At 47.9% G+C, this 16511-nt stretch overlaps 1 protein-coding gene across 2 annotated transcripts in view; it reads left to right on the top strand.

Annotated features, from left to right (window-relative positions):
* Positions 1 to 12387, top strand: part of LOC130106922 (LIM domain and actin-binding protein 1-like) — a 31577-nt gene extending 19190 nt beyond the window's left edge. The window contains exons 6-10 of one of the 2 annotated variants that reach the window (XM_056273243.1): positions 756 to 853; positions 4194 to 4272; positions 8312 to 8343; positions 8449 to 8579; positions 8766 to 12387. In XM_056273243.1, coding sequence (XP_056129218.1) covers positions 756 to 853; positions 4194 to 4272; positions 8312 to 8343; positions 8449 to 8579; positions 8766 to 9861 — 1436 coding nt within the window. In that variant the 3' untranslated portion in view covers positions 9862 to 12387. Of the gene's footprint in view, positions 1 to 755; positions 854 to 4193; positions 4273 to 8311; positions 8344 to 8445; positions 8580 to 8765 lie in introns of both variants that reach the window. The other variant, XM_056273242.1, reaches the window with a different exon arrangement.
* Positions 12388 to 16511: the final 4124 nt, after the last annotated feature.

The following is a 16511-nucleotide window of genomic DNA, read 5'->3' as shown; positions in this document are numbered from 1 at the left end:
TCAAGTATCTCAGGGTCTTGCTCACGAGTGAGGGTAGGATGGAGTGGGAGACTGACAGGCGGCTTGGTTCGGCATCAGCAGTAATGCGGATGTTGTACCAGGGCGTTGTGGTGAATAGGGAGCTGAGCCGGAAGGCAAAGTTCTCGATTTAGCAGTCAGTCTTCATTCCAACCCTCACCTATGGTAATGAGCTTTGGGCAGTGATCGAAAGGGTGAGCTGGCAGATACAAGCGGCTGAAATGAGTTTCCTCCGTAGGGTGTCTGGACTCAGCCTTAGAGATAGGGTGAGGAGCTCAGACATCCAGAGGGAGCTCGGAGTAGAGCCGCTGCTCCTTTGTGTCGAAAAGAGCCAGTTGAGGTGGTTCAGGCATCTGATTAGGATGCCTCCTGGGTACCTTCCTTTGGAGGTTTTCTGAGCACGTCCAAGTGGGAGGAGACCTCAGGGTAGACCAGAACCGATGGAGGGACTACATGTCCAATCTGGCCTGGGAACACCTTGGGATCCCCCAGGAGGAATTGGAGGGAGTTGCTGGGGAGAGGGACATCTGGAGGGCCCTACTTAGCTTGCTGCCACCGCGACCCGACCCCAGAGAAGCGGCTGAAGCTGAATGAATGAAATGAATGAACGCTGTGAGCTTTCAGCTGGTGATCTACTGGGAGCCACCATATCTTCAGTGCTCTTCAGTTTTATACTAATTTTACAGCAGTAAAAGTGTTGGTAAATAATTCTGTGTATAATCCCCCTTCTGTCCTAGGTCTTACCTTGTCCGGCAGGGCCCTGGAGACCATGCCCCTGAAAGAGAAGATGGCCAAGTATCAGGCTGCTGTTTCCAAACAAGGACCCCCACCCTCTGTGAGTCCATCAACTAGGGAGCAGTTCCAGCATTCTATGTATTCAGGACATGGAACAAGGAAATTATAAATGTGTTTCTGTACTGTTAAAGGTTTGCATAGCACAGCTAGAAATGTATCTGGAAACCTAAAGGAACAACAAATTGCAGTGAACTGTCAGTTTAAAAACGCAGGCTTGCAAAGTGTTTTCTTAAATCAGCATAGGAGTAGTCAATGGAGGAACTGGACCCAAGAAACTACTCTTAAGATACCGTTTACAGGGGGCGTGCGGGTAGTGTAGTGGTCTATTCCATTGCCTACCAACACGGGGATCACCAGTTTGAGTCCCCGTGTTACCTCTGGCTTGGTCGGGCGTCCCTACAGAAGCCAGATGTGGGTATGTGTCCTGGTCGATGCACTAGCGCCTCCTCTGGTCGGTTAGGGCGCCTGTTCAGGGCGAAGGGGGAACTGGGGGGTACTAGCGTGACCCTCCCACGTGCTACGTCCCCCTGGCGAAACTCCTCGCTATCAGGTGAAAAGAAGCGGCTGGTGACTCCACATGCATGGGAGGAGGCATGTGGTAGTCTGCAGCCCTCCCTGGATCGGCAGAGGGGGTAATTGGCCAAGTACAATTGTGTAGAAAAAGAGGGGAACCCCCTCCCCCCCAAAAAAAGATACAGATCACATAGGATGTATTACAAAGTGAGACATGGTTTACTATATCCCTGAATCTAATTCTGCACACCAAGTTTTATATTATTCAGGACATCAACAGACTCAGCAGCTGCATACTGTAACAGCAACAACGTTTTACTGAGTACAAATTTGTCTAATTCCCAAAGGCAAACTACTACTACTGCTACTACTGCTACTACTGCTACTACTACTACTAATACTACTACTACTAGTGCTACTACTACTGATACTACTACTGCTACTCCTACTACTGCTACTACTACTACTACTACTACTGCTACTGCTACTACTACTACTGCTACTACTACTACTGCTACTACTACTACTACTACTACTACTACTGCTACTACTACTACTGATACTACTACTACTGCTACTACTGCTACTACTGCTACTACTACTGCTACTACTACTACTACTATTAGTACTACTACTGCTACTACTACTACTACTACTGCTACTACTACTACTACTACTTCTACTGCTACTACTACTACTATTGCTACTACTACTACTACTACTGCTACTACTACTTTCGGCTATTTTCACTATTTCTGCAGTGGTTGTCCAGCCATCCGGCAACTCTTCACTACCACCCAGTGCCTGTCTTAACTCCTCCCTGAACTCCACACAACAGTCTTCCTTCTTCAACTTCCACCATTTGATCCTCGGCTCTGCCTTCACTCTCTTCCTCTTCTTGGTCTCCAAAGTCATCCTACAGACCACCATCCAATGCTGCCTAGCTACGTTCTCCCCTGTCACCACCTTGCAGTCTCCAATCCCTTTCAGATCGCGCCTCCTGCATAAGATATAGTCCACCTGTTTGCACGTTCCTCCACTCTTGTACGTCACCCTGTGTTCCTCCCTCTTCTTGAAATATGTATTCACCACAGCCATTTCCATCCTTTTCACAAAATCCACCACCATGTGTCCTTCCACATTTCTCTCCTTGACACCATACCTGCCCATCACCTCCTCATCTCCTCAGTTCCCTTCATCAACATGCCCATTGAAGTCCGCTCCAATCACCACTCTCTCCTCCTTGGATACCCTCTCCACCACGTCGTCCAACTCACTCCAGAATTCTTCTTTCTCTTCCATCTCACACCCAACTTGTGGGGCATATGTACTGATAACATTCAGCAATACACCTTCGATTTCCAGCTTCATGCTCATCACTCTGTCTGACACGCTCTTCACCTCCAGCACTCTCTTGACATACTCTTCCCTCAGAATTACCCCTGCCCCATTTCTCCTCCCATTTTCACCATGGTAGTTTGAACCCACCTCCGATACTCCTGGCCTTACTCCCCTTCCACCTGGTCTCTTGCACACAGTATATCTACCTTCCTTCTCTCCATCATATCAGCCAGCTCTCTCCCTTTACCAGTCATCATCACCTCCACACTCCTGCCCTTCCTCCTCTCCTGCTGCCTCTGCACATGCCTTCCCCCTCTCCTTCTCCTCACCCAACAGTAGCATAGTTTCCACTGGCACCCTGCTGGCCAACAGTACCAGTGGTGGTCGTTGGTAACACGGGCCTCGACTGATCCGGTATGGAAATCTGATTTATGATCCGCATATTTGATCTGGCAAAGGTTTTACGCCAGATGCCCTTCCTGATGCAACCCTCCCCATTCATCCGGGCTTGGGATTGGCACTAAGACTGCACTGGCTTGTGCATCCTCAGTGGCTGGGTTAATTCCCAAAGGCAAACAAGTACCCAAAAAAAACCCCGACACCAAGCCAAAATCTCTTTGTTAATAATGGACACACATTTTTCAACAACTTGTAGTACCCCGTAAACAATTTATCAACATATATAAAGTAGGTTATTAATTAGCTTAATAAAGTTTTCCACCTAGTACCACACACCACCCTCTCTTGTACATGATATTCTCTTTCAATTCACCCTGTTTGCCCTTTCTGCGAAAGCAGAACTAAAGAAAAAACTCATATCTGAGCATGTCTCCAAGCCCTGGCCTTTGCACTGCTGGGGTTGGGTAGCTTGTGTTTATGAATGTCTTGAAATTGAAGTTAACACTGCCGTTCCCATTACTGTGATTCATTCTGGGTAACAGCACTGGAAAAAGACCTAAACTGCAACCTCAGTCATCATCTTAACATAGTAAACTGCTATTTTGACCCCAACATACTTTTAATACGATCAATAATCACTAATTGCCATTTAATAATGGTGTACATTTTGCAGTGTTATCAATACTCTGTCCATATCATACGTACCACATTTCAGAAGACTTGTGAAGCGCTGTTCATAGAAAACATGTTTTGCATCCCCGTGGGTTTTTATTTAAATAGACTGACAGACAAGAAGCTCCTTTTATTCACACAAGTTTCAAGTTGATGGGAACTCAGCTCCACGTAATTCTAGACAAGCCATAACAGTCTCACAAATCTATTATTTAATATGATCCAGACTGTTTATCCTGGCGAACTAGAGCATAATTCATCTCTGTCCACTCAATACTGGGGTCCCCAAGTGTGGTGGAGGTGTGGGCCTAGAAATCCTGTAATATCCAGAATAGCACTCATAACAAGAAGAACTGGAATTTGTAGAGTTGCACTGCTTTGAGGAAAACATTCCTCTAGCTGATTCAACATTGTACATAGACAGCCAACTTTCCTCTACTTTCCTCTTTCCCCAGGCCCCAGCCTCAGAGGCACCGACCCAAAAGGTATCTGCAGCAGAACCTGAGAAGCACATGTCTGTGTCTCAGCAGAATGGTGAGTCTCAGAGGACCTTCATCCTTAAACACCAACTTTTTAATGCTTTTGCCATGTTATTGCCTTTATACAAGTAGGAAAGCCAAGTTTTCGGTGAAGGAGGAGGGGTCCCTTTTAAATAGGTGGGCTACCCAATCTCCCCTCGGGGATGAATAAATTATTCTGATTCTGATTCTGATACAGGCCAAGATCTTTAGCCTGTACTGTATTGGAGGCCAGTTTAAAGCATTCAGTGTAAAGTACTGGTGTAGCAGATTGATTTTAAAGTGAATGTGGTTCCGGCATCTGGGTGGCGTGGCGGTCTATTCCTTTGCCTACCAACACGGGGATCGCCGGATCGAATCCCTGTGTTACCTCCGGCTTGGTCAGGCATCCCTACAGACACAATTGGCCGTGTCTGTGGGTGGGAAGCTGGATGTGGGTATGTGTCCTGGTATCTGCACTAGTGCCTCCTCTGGTCGGCCGGGGCCTCTGTTCCGAGCTCCTCACCCGATCTCTATGGCTGAGCCCAGACACCCTACAGAAGAAACTCATTTCAGCTGCTTGTATCTGCCATCTCACCCTTTTGGTCATTACCCAAAGCTCATGACCATAGGTGAGGGTTTGAACGAGGATAGACTGGTAAATTGAGAGCTTTGCATTCCTACTCAGCTCCCTCTTCACCACAACGGTCCGGTACAACGTCCGCATTACTGCTGATGGTGCACCAATCCGCCCGTCAATCTCCCGCTCCATCCTACCCTCACTCGTTAACAAGACCCCGAGATACCTGAACTCCTTCACTTGAGGCACCAACTCATCCCCAACCCGGAGGGAGCGATCCACCATTTCCCGGTAGAGAACCATGGCCTCAGACTTGGAGGTGCTGACTTTAATCCCGACCATTTCACACTCAGCTGCAAACCACTCCAGTGTGCGCTGGAGGTCGCGTTCTGATGAAGCCAACAAAACCACATCATCTGCGATGAGCAGAGATGCAATTCTGAGGTTCCCAAAATGGACACACTCCTCACCTTGGCTGCATCTTGAGATCCTTTCTGGCTGTCATTTCTGTTAAAGTACAGTTAGCTCTAAGTATTTAGATAGCAATGCGTAATTTTTGTGTATTGGGTTTATATATATATATACACTACCGTTCAAAAGTTTGGGATCACATTGAAATGTCCATATTTTTGAAGGAAAAGCACTGTACTTTTCAATGAAGATAACTTTAAACTAGTCTTAACTTTAAAGAAATACACTCTATACATTGCTAATGTGGTAAATGACTATTCTAGCTGCAAATGTCTGGTTTTTGGTGCAATATCTACATAGGTGTATAGAGGCCCATTTCAAGCAACTATCACTCCAGTGTTCTAATGGTACAATGTGTTTGCTCATTGGCTCAGAAGGCTAATTGATGATTAGAAAACCCTTGTGCAATCATGTTCACACATCTGAAAACAGTTTAGCTCGTTACAGAAGCTACAAAACTGACCTTCCTTTGAGCAGATTGAGTTTCTGGAGCATCACATTTGTGGGGTCAATTAAACGCTCAAAATGGCCAGAAAAAGAGAACTTTCATCTGAAACTCGACAGTCTATTCTTGTTCTTAGAAATGAAGGCTATCCCATGCGAGAAATTGCTAAGAAATTGAAGATTTCCTACACCGGTGTGTACTACTCCCTTCAGAGGACAGCACAAACAGGCTCTAACCAGAGTAGAAAAAGAAGTGGGAGGCCGCGTTGCACAACTGAGCAAGAAGATAAGTACATTAGAGTCTCTAGTTTGAGAAACAGACGCCTCACAGGTCCCCAACTGGCATCTTCATTAAATAGTACCCGCAAAACACCAGTGTCAACATCTACAGTGAGGAGGCGGCTGCGGGATTCTGGGCTTCAGGGCAGAGTGGCAAAGAAAAAGCCATATCTGAGACTGACCAATAAAAGAAAAAGATTAAGATGGGCAAAAGAACACAGACATTGGACAGAGGAAGACTGGAAAAAAGTGTTGTGGACGGATGAATCCAAGTTTGAGGTGTTTGGATCACAAAGAAGAACGTTTGTGAGACGCAGAACAAATGAAAAGATGCTGGAAGAATGCCTGACGCCATCTGTTAAGCATGGTGGAGGTAATGTGATGGTCTGAGGTTGCTTTGGTGCTGGTAAGGTGGGAGATTTGTACAGGGTAAAAGGGATTCTGAATAAGGAAGGCTATCACTCCATTTTGCAATGCCATGCCATACCCAGTGGACAGCGCTTGATTGGAGCCAATTTCATCCTACAACAGGACAATGACCCTAAACACACCTCCAAATTGTGCAAGAACTATTTAGAGCAGAAGCAGGCAGCTGGTATTCTATCGGTAATGGAGTGGCCAGCGCAGTCACCAGATCTGAACCCCATTGAGCTGTTGTGGGAGCAGCTTGACCGTATGGTACGCAAGAAGTGCCCATCCAACCAATCCAACTTGTGGGAGCTGCTTCTGGAAGCGTGGGGTGCAATTTCTCCAGATTACCTCAACAAATTAACAGCTAGAATGCCAAAGGTCTGCAATGCTGTAATTGCTGCAAATGGAGGATTCTTTGACGAAAGCAAAGTTTGGTGTAAAAAAAAATCTTATTTCAAATACAAATCATTATTTCTAACCTTGTCAATGTCTTGACTCTATTTTCTATTCATTTCACAACATATGGTGGTGAATAAGTGTGACTTTTCATGGAAAACACAAAATTGTTTGGGTGATCCCAAACTTTTGAACGGTAGTGTATATATATATATATATATATATATATATATATGAGTATAAGTATATATGAAAATGAACAATCAGTTAGACTGGTCAGTGTTGTTACCCAAAAACGATAGCTGTCAGCAAATGGTTATAGCTCTCTGATTGTTCTGTGGCTACAATAGCCACAAATGAAAGCCAATAGTTTGAACCACAAAGTCCTTGTTTTATCTCCTGTATAATCTAAGAAGAGCCTGGAGCCAAGTGCACCAAAACCAGTCCTGGTTAACACATGAGGAGGTCATCTTGCTATAGGAAAAGAGGATCCCACCAGGTTGAATGTTCAGCTGTACTGAGACTAGGGCTTAAAGTGGGTAACTGTTCATTCATTAATTCGTTCATTATCAGCCACTTCTCCGGGGTCGGGTCGCAGTGGCAGCAAGCTAAGTAGGGCACTCCAGATGTCCCTCTTCTCGGCAATGCCCTCCAGCTCCTCCTGGGGGATCCCAAGGTGTTCCCTCCAGCGAGTTCTGGGTCTACCCCGGGGTCTCCTCCCAGTTGGCCGTGTCCGGTAAACCTCCAAAGGAAGGAGCCCAGGAGGCATCCTAATCAGATGCCCGAACCATCTCAACTGGCTCCTTTTGACGCGAAGGAGCAGCGGCTCTACTCCGAGCTCCCTCCGGCTGTCCGAGCTCCTCACTCTATCGCTAAGGTTGAGCCCAGACACCCTACGGAGGAAAAAATTAGTAGTTAATTGATTTAAGTTATATGCTAGACTTCCGGTTAGCATAGCGGTCTGTTCCGTTGCCTACCAACACGGGGATCGCCAGTTTGAATTGTTACCTCCGGCTTGGTCGGGCGTCCTACAGACACAGTTGGCCGTGTCTGCGGGTGGGAAGCCGGATGTGGGTATGTGTTCTGGTCACTGCACTAGCGCCTCCTCTGCTCAGTCGGGGCGCCTGTTTGGGGGGAGGGGGAACTGGGGGGAATAGTGTGATCCTCCCACACGCTACGTCCCGCTGGTGAAACTCCTCACTGTCAGGTGAAAAGAAGCGGCTGGAGACTCCTCATGTATCGGAGGAGGCATGTGGTAGTCTGCAGCCCTCCCCGGATTGGCAGAGGGGGTGGAGCAGTGACCGGGATGTCTTGGAAGAGTGGGGTAATTGGCCAAGTGCAATTGGGGAGAGAAACAGGGACCCCCCCCACCAAAAAAAAGAAAAAGAAATAATATGCTAGACAGCTTTTTGGTTCAGTTTGCCTCCTCTTCAGTGCCTCAAAGTGCTTCAAGCTGAAATGAGACCTAAGTGTTTTTATGTTTGGTCTGTTTTAGGAGATAGCAGTGACCCACCCAAGGCATCAAGGGTAAGTCAGTCCTCACAACAACATGGTGACAGTCATGTCTGCATGAATGGAGGTCCATCTTCATTCCTTTATGAGTGACTAGATAAGTGTGACTCTGTTTAGAAGTTCCGCGTGCCAGTTCGAGAGACATGCATTGCTTGCCTGAAGACAGTGTACCCACTGGAGAGACTGGTGGCCGACCAGCACATCTACCACAACAGCTGCTTCCGCTGTGTGCACTGCAGCACCAAGCTCAGGTTGGCCTCTCAAAGCTTAGTCGCTGTGCTTTTCAGATTGTCCCTACATTGATCAGAGCAAAGCCTCGCTTCCCTATTCTTGCTGCCATGGTTACTCCCCATCAATCCACAAAGGGTATGGGCACCAAATAGATCCATGTGAAATGCAACAAGTGTCTGACTCTTTACCTCCTTCTGCTTTTTTAGTCTAGGAAACTATGCCTCCCTACATGGTAATGTGTACTGCAAGCCTCACTTCAACCAGCTGTTTAAGACCAAAGGAAACTACGATGAGGGCTTTGGGCTCCGGCCTCACAAGGAGCTGTGGACACCCCGTGCTGACGGAGAGGAGGATGAGGAAGTGGTGAGGGCAAAAGAACGAGAGGAACCAGCAGCAGTAACCTATCCAGTGGAAAGGACGACAGCTAAACAGCCCAGCCCCACCGTAGAAACATCTTCGCAGGCCAAGGTGACAGACTTGACCGCCATGCTGGAGACAAATGCCTGGACCCACACCGGCTCCAGCGAGAAACCTCAACCCACAGAGAGACCAGCTGAAGCCCGCAGGCTGAGAATTGCCTGGCCCCCGCCGGCTGGTGATGGTCAGATGGGGTCAGAGGCAGGATGGCAACAGCCTCCCACCACCCTGGAGAGAGTAGGTTCACTCAGACTCCAGAGGGCCAAATGGCCCCCGGAGGAAGAGCCTCTGTCCTCTGCCCAGAACCAAGAGCGGGGCGAGCTGAGAAGCCTGAGGAGAAGCTCCTCTCTGAAAGAGCGCAGCCGACCCTTCACACTTGCAGCTAGTCCTGGCCCCACCGTCCCTACCTTGGGCCCCCGTGAGCCTCGCCGCCCTCTCAAAGCCCTGCTGGAAAAGAGGAACTCGACAGAGGAGACCTGCTTACGTCAGGATGTATCCAGAGAAACAGAGCAGGAGGTGAAGCCAAGAGATAGGAAAGAGAAGATGCCTCCTCCACCGAATGAAGAGGTGGCAGCGGCAAGTGAGACTTGTTCAGAAGAGGTAGAAGCGAGTCTCCCAGAACAGCGAGAACAAAAAGATGAACAGACAAAAGGTCTGGCAGCAGATGAGATGGCAGCTGAGGAGGGTTCCCTGACAAGCCTCAGTGCTTCAACAGGGAACTCCGAGTCCCCCTCTCCCCCCCTGCAGTCCAAAGATAACCGCACCTCCCAGGATGTGGGCTTCTGGGAGGAGGAGAAGTTGGAAAGTGACGTGGAAGAGGAGCTAACTGTGGAGGAACTGATCAAGAGGAACCGCTATTATGAGGAAGAGGAGGAAGATGTCTGAATCTCAGCCAACTCTCATCTTATCCTCGCAGCATAACACTATACCGCGCTGTATTAAGCAACATGTGCTGTTTACAAATGAAAAGTCTGATTTCCTGGGGAGTTTTTTTTTAGCAACAATGGAAAGTAGCAGAATTGCATATTAGATGTACATATTTTGTGATTATTGCCTTTAATCTGTTTTTACTTTTTTTTAAATTTCCTTTATTTGGAATTGCATACTGTAAAAATATCTTTTATGGCTTTTTATGAAAAATGATTGCATTGTGTATTGGGCTTACAGAGAGTAATGATGTATCTCTGGTCTTATTTTCCCAAAATGTACACATACACCGATGAGCCAAAACATTATGACCACCTTCCTAATACGCTGTTGGTCCTCCATGTGCCGCCAAAACAGCACTGACCCACTGAGGCATGGACTCTACAAGACCCCTGAAGGTGTCCTGTGGCATCTGGTACCAAGATGTTAGCAACAGATTCTCCAAGTCCTGTAAGTTGCGAGGTGGAACCACTGTGGATCGGACTTGTTGGTCCAGCACATCCCGCAGATGCTCAATCGGACTGAGATCTGGAGGATTTGGAGGCCAGGGCAACACCTTAAACATCTGATGCTCATGATGATGCTCATGACCATCATGCTCCTCAAACCAATGTGTGCAGTGTGGCAGGGAGCATTATCCTGCTGAACGAGGCCACTGCCATCAGGGAATACTACTGCCACGAGGGGGTGTACCTGGTCTGCAATGATGTTTAGGTAGGTGGCACGTGTCAAGTTGATGTCCACATGAATGGCCAGACCCAGGGTTTCCCGGCACAACATTACCCAGAGCATCACACTGCCTCCACCAGCTTGTCATCTCCCCACAGTGCACCTGGTGCCATCACTTCCCCAGCCAAACGGTGCACACGTACGTGGCTGTCCACATGATCTAAAAGAAAACGGGACTCATTGGACCAGGCAACCTTCCTCTACTGCTCCAAAGTCCAGTTCCGACACTCACGTGCCCATTATAGGCACTTTCGATGGTGGACAGGGGTCATCATGTGCACTCTGACCGGTCTGCAGCTACACAGTCCCATACACAGCAGGGTACGATACACTGTGTGTTATGACACATTCCTCCCGTAAACATCACTAAAGTTTTCTGTGACTTGGGCCGCAGTGGACCTTTTGTCAGTTTAGACCGGACAGGTCGGCCTTCGTTGCCCTTGCACATCGGTGAGCATTGGGGGCCAAACACCCTGTCTCCAGTTTGTGGTTTCTCCCTCCTCGGACCACTGCTGCCCGGGAGCACCCCACAAGCCTCACCGTTTCAGAGATGCTCTGACCCAGTCGTCTGGCCATCACAATTTGGCCCTCATCAAAGTCTGTCAGGTCTTTACTCCTGTCAGGTCTTTACTCCTGTCAGGTCTTTACTCCTGCCAGGTCTTTACTCCTGTCAGGTCTTTACTCCTGTCAGGTCTTTACTCCTGCCAGATCTTTACTCCTGTCAGGTCTTTACTCCTGTCAGGTCTTTACTCCTGCCCATTTCTCCTGCATCCAACACGTTGATACGAGAACTGATTGTTAGACCTTGACATGTGCCCTTGTTGTGTGGAGATGGTCAGAGTTATTGCGTGGTCATAATGTTTGGCTCATCCGTGTTTGCGTCATCGGTGTCTGATCAGAGGTCATGTTTCTGAATGGCAGCAATTTTAAGTGGCACTTGTTATATTACGCTACGATACTCAGTTACAAGGATTTAGCCCAAAAATCAACACTATGTATATTTTCCTACACTAAATTAAAATGTTGGTCAGAGTTAAAAGGGAATATTGAGAGTAATTTCTGACCATTTACAGCAATAGGAAATTACATTTTACTGAGAAATAGAAATTAAGTGAACTTGAAAGTAATACAACTTTGTGTTTTATCGATAGCTATCTGTATTTCAGCTTTAACAAAGTAAATTAAACCCCTAAGCAAGCGTGTTGTAGATCAGTGGTCTTCAAGGTATTCCGGTATCCCGGTATTCCAGCCAGGAAAACATTCTTTCAGAGCTGCCACCATAGATGAATGTCATGAACTTCCTGGTGGAGTTTCAAGCCAGCAGTACTCATGGAACCTGAGAGCCGGGTTGAACACCACTGTTGTAGATACTGGGTGAACCTCTCACTGGTCTCCTGTCAGGACTCCTTCACCATGGCTCCGTCAGAGCTGCTGGACTCCCCAGACTATGTGGCGATGCCGTAAAGCAGCAACATTCAACCAGGCGCTACGGCGAGCCATGTGTACGCAGGTCTTCACCCCAACCCAACATCACGCCACCTGATTTCCCAGAGCGACACAACTTCAACCAGACAGGAGAGGGCGCTGTTTGGTGAAATCAGCTGGTGTGATGTTGGCTTGGACCATTTTTCTGTCAACTTGTCAGTTCGGATCTCTGAGTCCCAGTACCCTACTGTACTCTCGTGTACTTTACATGTCTTGGATTGGGACCAGACATGATGCACAAGAATAGTTGCAATAAACATCAGTCTTCAACTCGTCTGCACCTTTGTTGGTATTCATGGGCTGGTGTTTGGTGTGGAGCCTGTACGCCTGGCAGCTTACTGGTGTTTGGTGTGGAGCCTGTACGCCTGGCAGCTTACTGTCACATTTTCATACCCAACTTCTGGAACAACAGACTAAAGTCGAATTCCCACTGTGGGCTTGGACGTTGGGTTTCCACTTGCCTGTTCAGAGTGTCACGCTCTGTCCACATGGATGTACTGGCTTGTTTTTCCTCACAGTTGAAGACATGAAATACACTTCATGTCTTCAACTTTGGAAAATCAGCGGTCTTACCATGAGAATGAACTCTGCTGACTTTGGGAAATATAGCCTAAAGAATTTAGACGGATCTCCTGACATTCTCAAATTCATACCCTCTTATGTATTTAAACTACTACTACTACTACCATCACTACTTCCGGCTGCTCCCGTTAGGGGGCGCCACAGCAGATCATCCGTCTCCATCTCTTCCTGTCCTCTGCATCTTCCTCTGTCACACCAGCCACCTGCATGTCCTCCCTCACCACATCCATAAACCTCCTCTTTGGCCTTCCTCTTCTCCTCTTCCCTGGCAGCTCCATATTCAGCATGGTTGATGCTAGATCCAACGGGGTGTAGGCACGGAAGTAGCCGTGATTGGCTGTTGCGTCGGCCAATAGACAGCGCGGAACCTTGAACCACAATGCTAACAATGGAAATTCAAAAAGTTTAAACCCTAACCAACAACCAATCACGTCTACTTCCGTGCCTACATCCCGTTGGATCTAGCATCAACCCTTCAGCATCCTTCTCCCAATATACCCAGCATCTCTCCTCCACACGTCCAAGCCATCTCAATCTTGCCTCTCTTGCTTTGTCTCCAAACCGTCCAACCTGCGCTGTCCCTCTAATATACTCGTTCCTAATCCTGTCCTTCTTCATCACTCCCAATGAAAATCTTCATCATCTTCATCTCTGCCACCTCCAGCTCCTCCTCCTGTCTTCATCAGTGCCGCTGTCTCCAAACCATACAACATAGCTGGTCTCACTACCATCTTGTAAACCTTCCCTTTAACTCTTGCTGGTACCCTTCTGTCACACATCACTCCTGACACTCTTCTCCACCCACTCCACCCTGCCTGCACTCTCTTCTTCACCTCTCTCCTGCACTCCCCATTACTTGGGACAGTTGACCCAAAGTATTTAAACTCAAATGCCTTCGTCACCTCCAGTCCTTGCATCCTCACCATCCCACTGTCCTCCCTCTCATTTACACATAGGTATTCTGTCTTGCTCCTACTGACTTTCATTCCTCTTCTCTCCAGTGCACATCTCCACCTCTCCAGGCTCTCCTCCACCTGCCCCCTACTCTCGCTACAGATCACAATGTCATCCGCAAACATCATACAAAATTTTTCATTAAACTATTTAATTTCTTATCCCATGTATTTATGTATATAATAACATCACAAAAACAGCCGCGGTGTAGAAATGTGTTTGCTTTTAATAAGTACTTACTCATGGCATCAAACCTTTGCATAAAGATTCAGTACAGTACATGTTGATTACATGGATCATCCTTGATACGGAGAAAACAAAGACACAAAATAAAAAAAAACAATTCTCCAATATACGAAAAGTTTCCCTTTTAAATGTGGAACATCGCAATTACAGAACAACGCCGGGGGTTCGTTCACTTGTCAGAGGATTTAACTTCTGCTCCACCCTGACTTCACACGCGCCCTTCATGGCTCCAACAGTTTAAATCAGTTAAAATCGAATCATTCGTTGTTTTTATTTGCCCCTATGTCACCACGCGGGGTAAAAGCTATGTCCAAAAAACCAAACAAACTCCATTGAGTGAAGCCTGATGATACAGTCACACCTTCTCAGTAAACACAGTCAAACACAGTAGTTTTGTTTAGTTTCAGGGGTGCTGACAGAACCGCTGTGGGTTTGGTCAAATAATGTTAGTAAAATATAAAGTTTTTAAAATCCATGTTGGGACGATGAGACAGAAACCTTCTTGGTCTTGAAACACAGATGAGAAACCACATTCCAGAAGAGCACCTGCCAGGCACACCGAGCAGCGAGGCCAGCCTTGTGAAGCGGGTTCTGCCCAGGCGGCCATCGTTCAGCACCGTGAATGTGAACAAGCGGAGGTCCCTGCATCAACCGGTGTGGAAGACAGCCCGCGCAGCATCACTGACTGCTGCAGTACAGCCCGCGCAGCATCACTGACTGCTGCAGCATCACTGACTGCTGCAGTACAGCCGGTGCAGCATCACTGACTGCTGCAGTACTGTGTGTGTGTGTGTGTGTGTGTGTGTGTGTGTGTGTGTGTGTGTGTGTGTGTACATACACACAGAGTGCTGTGATGCGTCTAGTGCAGCAGTGTGTAGTTGGAGGGAAGGTGCACGTGTTCTTCCAACCCGCTTGTGTCCTTCCTGCCCTTAGCTTGCTGCCGCTGGCTAGCCTCTGTGGCGAATAGGGAAGCATCCTAGCGTGTAAGCCTTCCCTTGCCAGTACATAGCCTCTCCTTCACCAAGACTCCTGCCAGGCCTCCCCGTGGCCACACGCGGTAACTGGGGTCTTGCGGCCCCAGGCTAACTTGGCAGGGGATCTCGGAGCAGCAGTGGGCCCCAGAGATATGGTGTGCAGGCCCACCCTGGTGGACACACCCTGGCACCTATCAACCACTGCCCCGCTGCCTTGTGGGTGAGTCTGGAAGACATAAGGCTAAGGGAGCTTACCCCAACAGAAAAGCAAGCTGTGGCGGCACGCTTCGAGGCGGTTTCCGAAAAACTGGATTTCCGGCAGCCCCCTGCAGTTGTGTGGAGGTGCCGGTCGTCTAGGGATCTCCCTTGCCATCGGAACCATCTCCTCTACAATCAAGTCATGTGGCGTTGGGAGAAGCGCACCCCCCATGCCACTTTAAAAACCATCTCTGCGCAGGTATCTTCTGCTATCTGAGTCCTCAAAGGACCCACAAATAGAAGAAGATGGTCATCATCGGGCACGATGGACAACCAGCAAGCAAGTGTGTGTGTGTGTGTGTGTGTTGAGCTGGCAGCTTGTACATGAGCACAGAAGAAGCTTTGGTGGGCTACATGGATAATAAACACCTGATTAATGACAAATATAATTTCCTGGGCGTCCAGGTAGCGTAGCGGTGTAGTCCGTTACCTACCAACACAGGGATCGCCGGTTCAAATCCCCGACCTCCGGCTTAGTTGGGCATCCCTACAGACACAATTGGCCGTGTCTGCGGGTGGGAAGCTGGATGTGGGTATGTGTCCTGGTCGCTGCACTAGCGCCTCCTCTGGTCAGTCAGGGAACCTGTTCGGGGGGGGAAACTGGGCGGAATAGCGTGATCCTCCCACACGCTACGTCCCCCTGGTGAAACTCCTCACTGTCAGGTGAAAAGAAGCGGCTGGTGACTCCACATGTATGGGAGGAGGCATGTGGTAGTCTGCAGCCCTCCCTGGATCGGCAGAGGGGGTGGAGCAGCGACCGGGACGGTCCAGAAGAATGGGGTGATTGGCCAAGTTCAATTGGGGAGAAATAAAAAAATCCCCCCCAAAAAATAAATAAATAAAAATATACACACACACACACATATATATATAAATATATATATATATATGTGTGTGTGTCCTTTATGCTGTGCCATCAGGCCTGTGTGTAATTCTTCTGTCAGACGTGATGTTTTGAGGTCCACTCCAGAACATGTGTGTGTGCAGTACAGCTCATTAGGAACATAAACACTAAACAGAAGTTCTGCCAATACCTTTAGTGTTAGAATGCAACACAGTAGAACCTTGTTGATACAAACCATCATGCACACACACTGACACCGTGTGTACTGCCACTCAGCGACGTAGACACACTACAGCAAACACATCCACTATACTCTGGGGTCGTTTCCTTTCAGAGCTCTAGTGAGTACTGCAACCTGTAAAGTGCTTGTGAAGAAAAGATGGTGGCGTCATCGTTGTGGAAAACCCCTACAAAACAGCGTTTCAGTTCTTGTTAAGATAAGTTGACCCACTTGAATGTCATGTTAGCTGAGCCTTTACCTGAGTGCTGCAAGTCTATGGCTTCATCTTCAACATCTGAAATAAAAACGTCGAGCC

The sequence above is a fragment of the Lampris incognitus genome, chromosome 2 (assembly GCF_029633865.1).
Source record: "Lampris incognitus isolate fLamInc1 chromosome 2, fLamInc1.hap2, whole genome shotgun sequence".
In the NCBI taxonomy this organism is placed as follows: Eukaryota; Metazoa; Chordata; class Actinopteri; order Lampriformes; family Lampridae; genus Lampris; species Lampris incognitus.
This window is presented reverse-complemented; position numbering and strand designations above follow the sequence as displayed.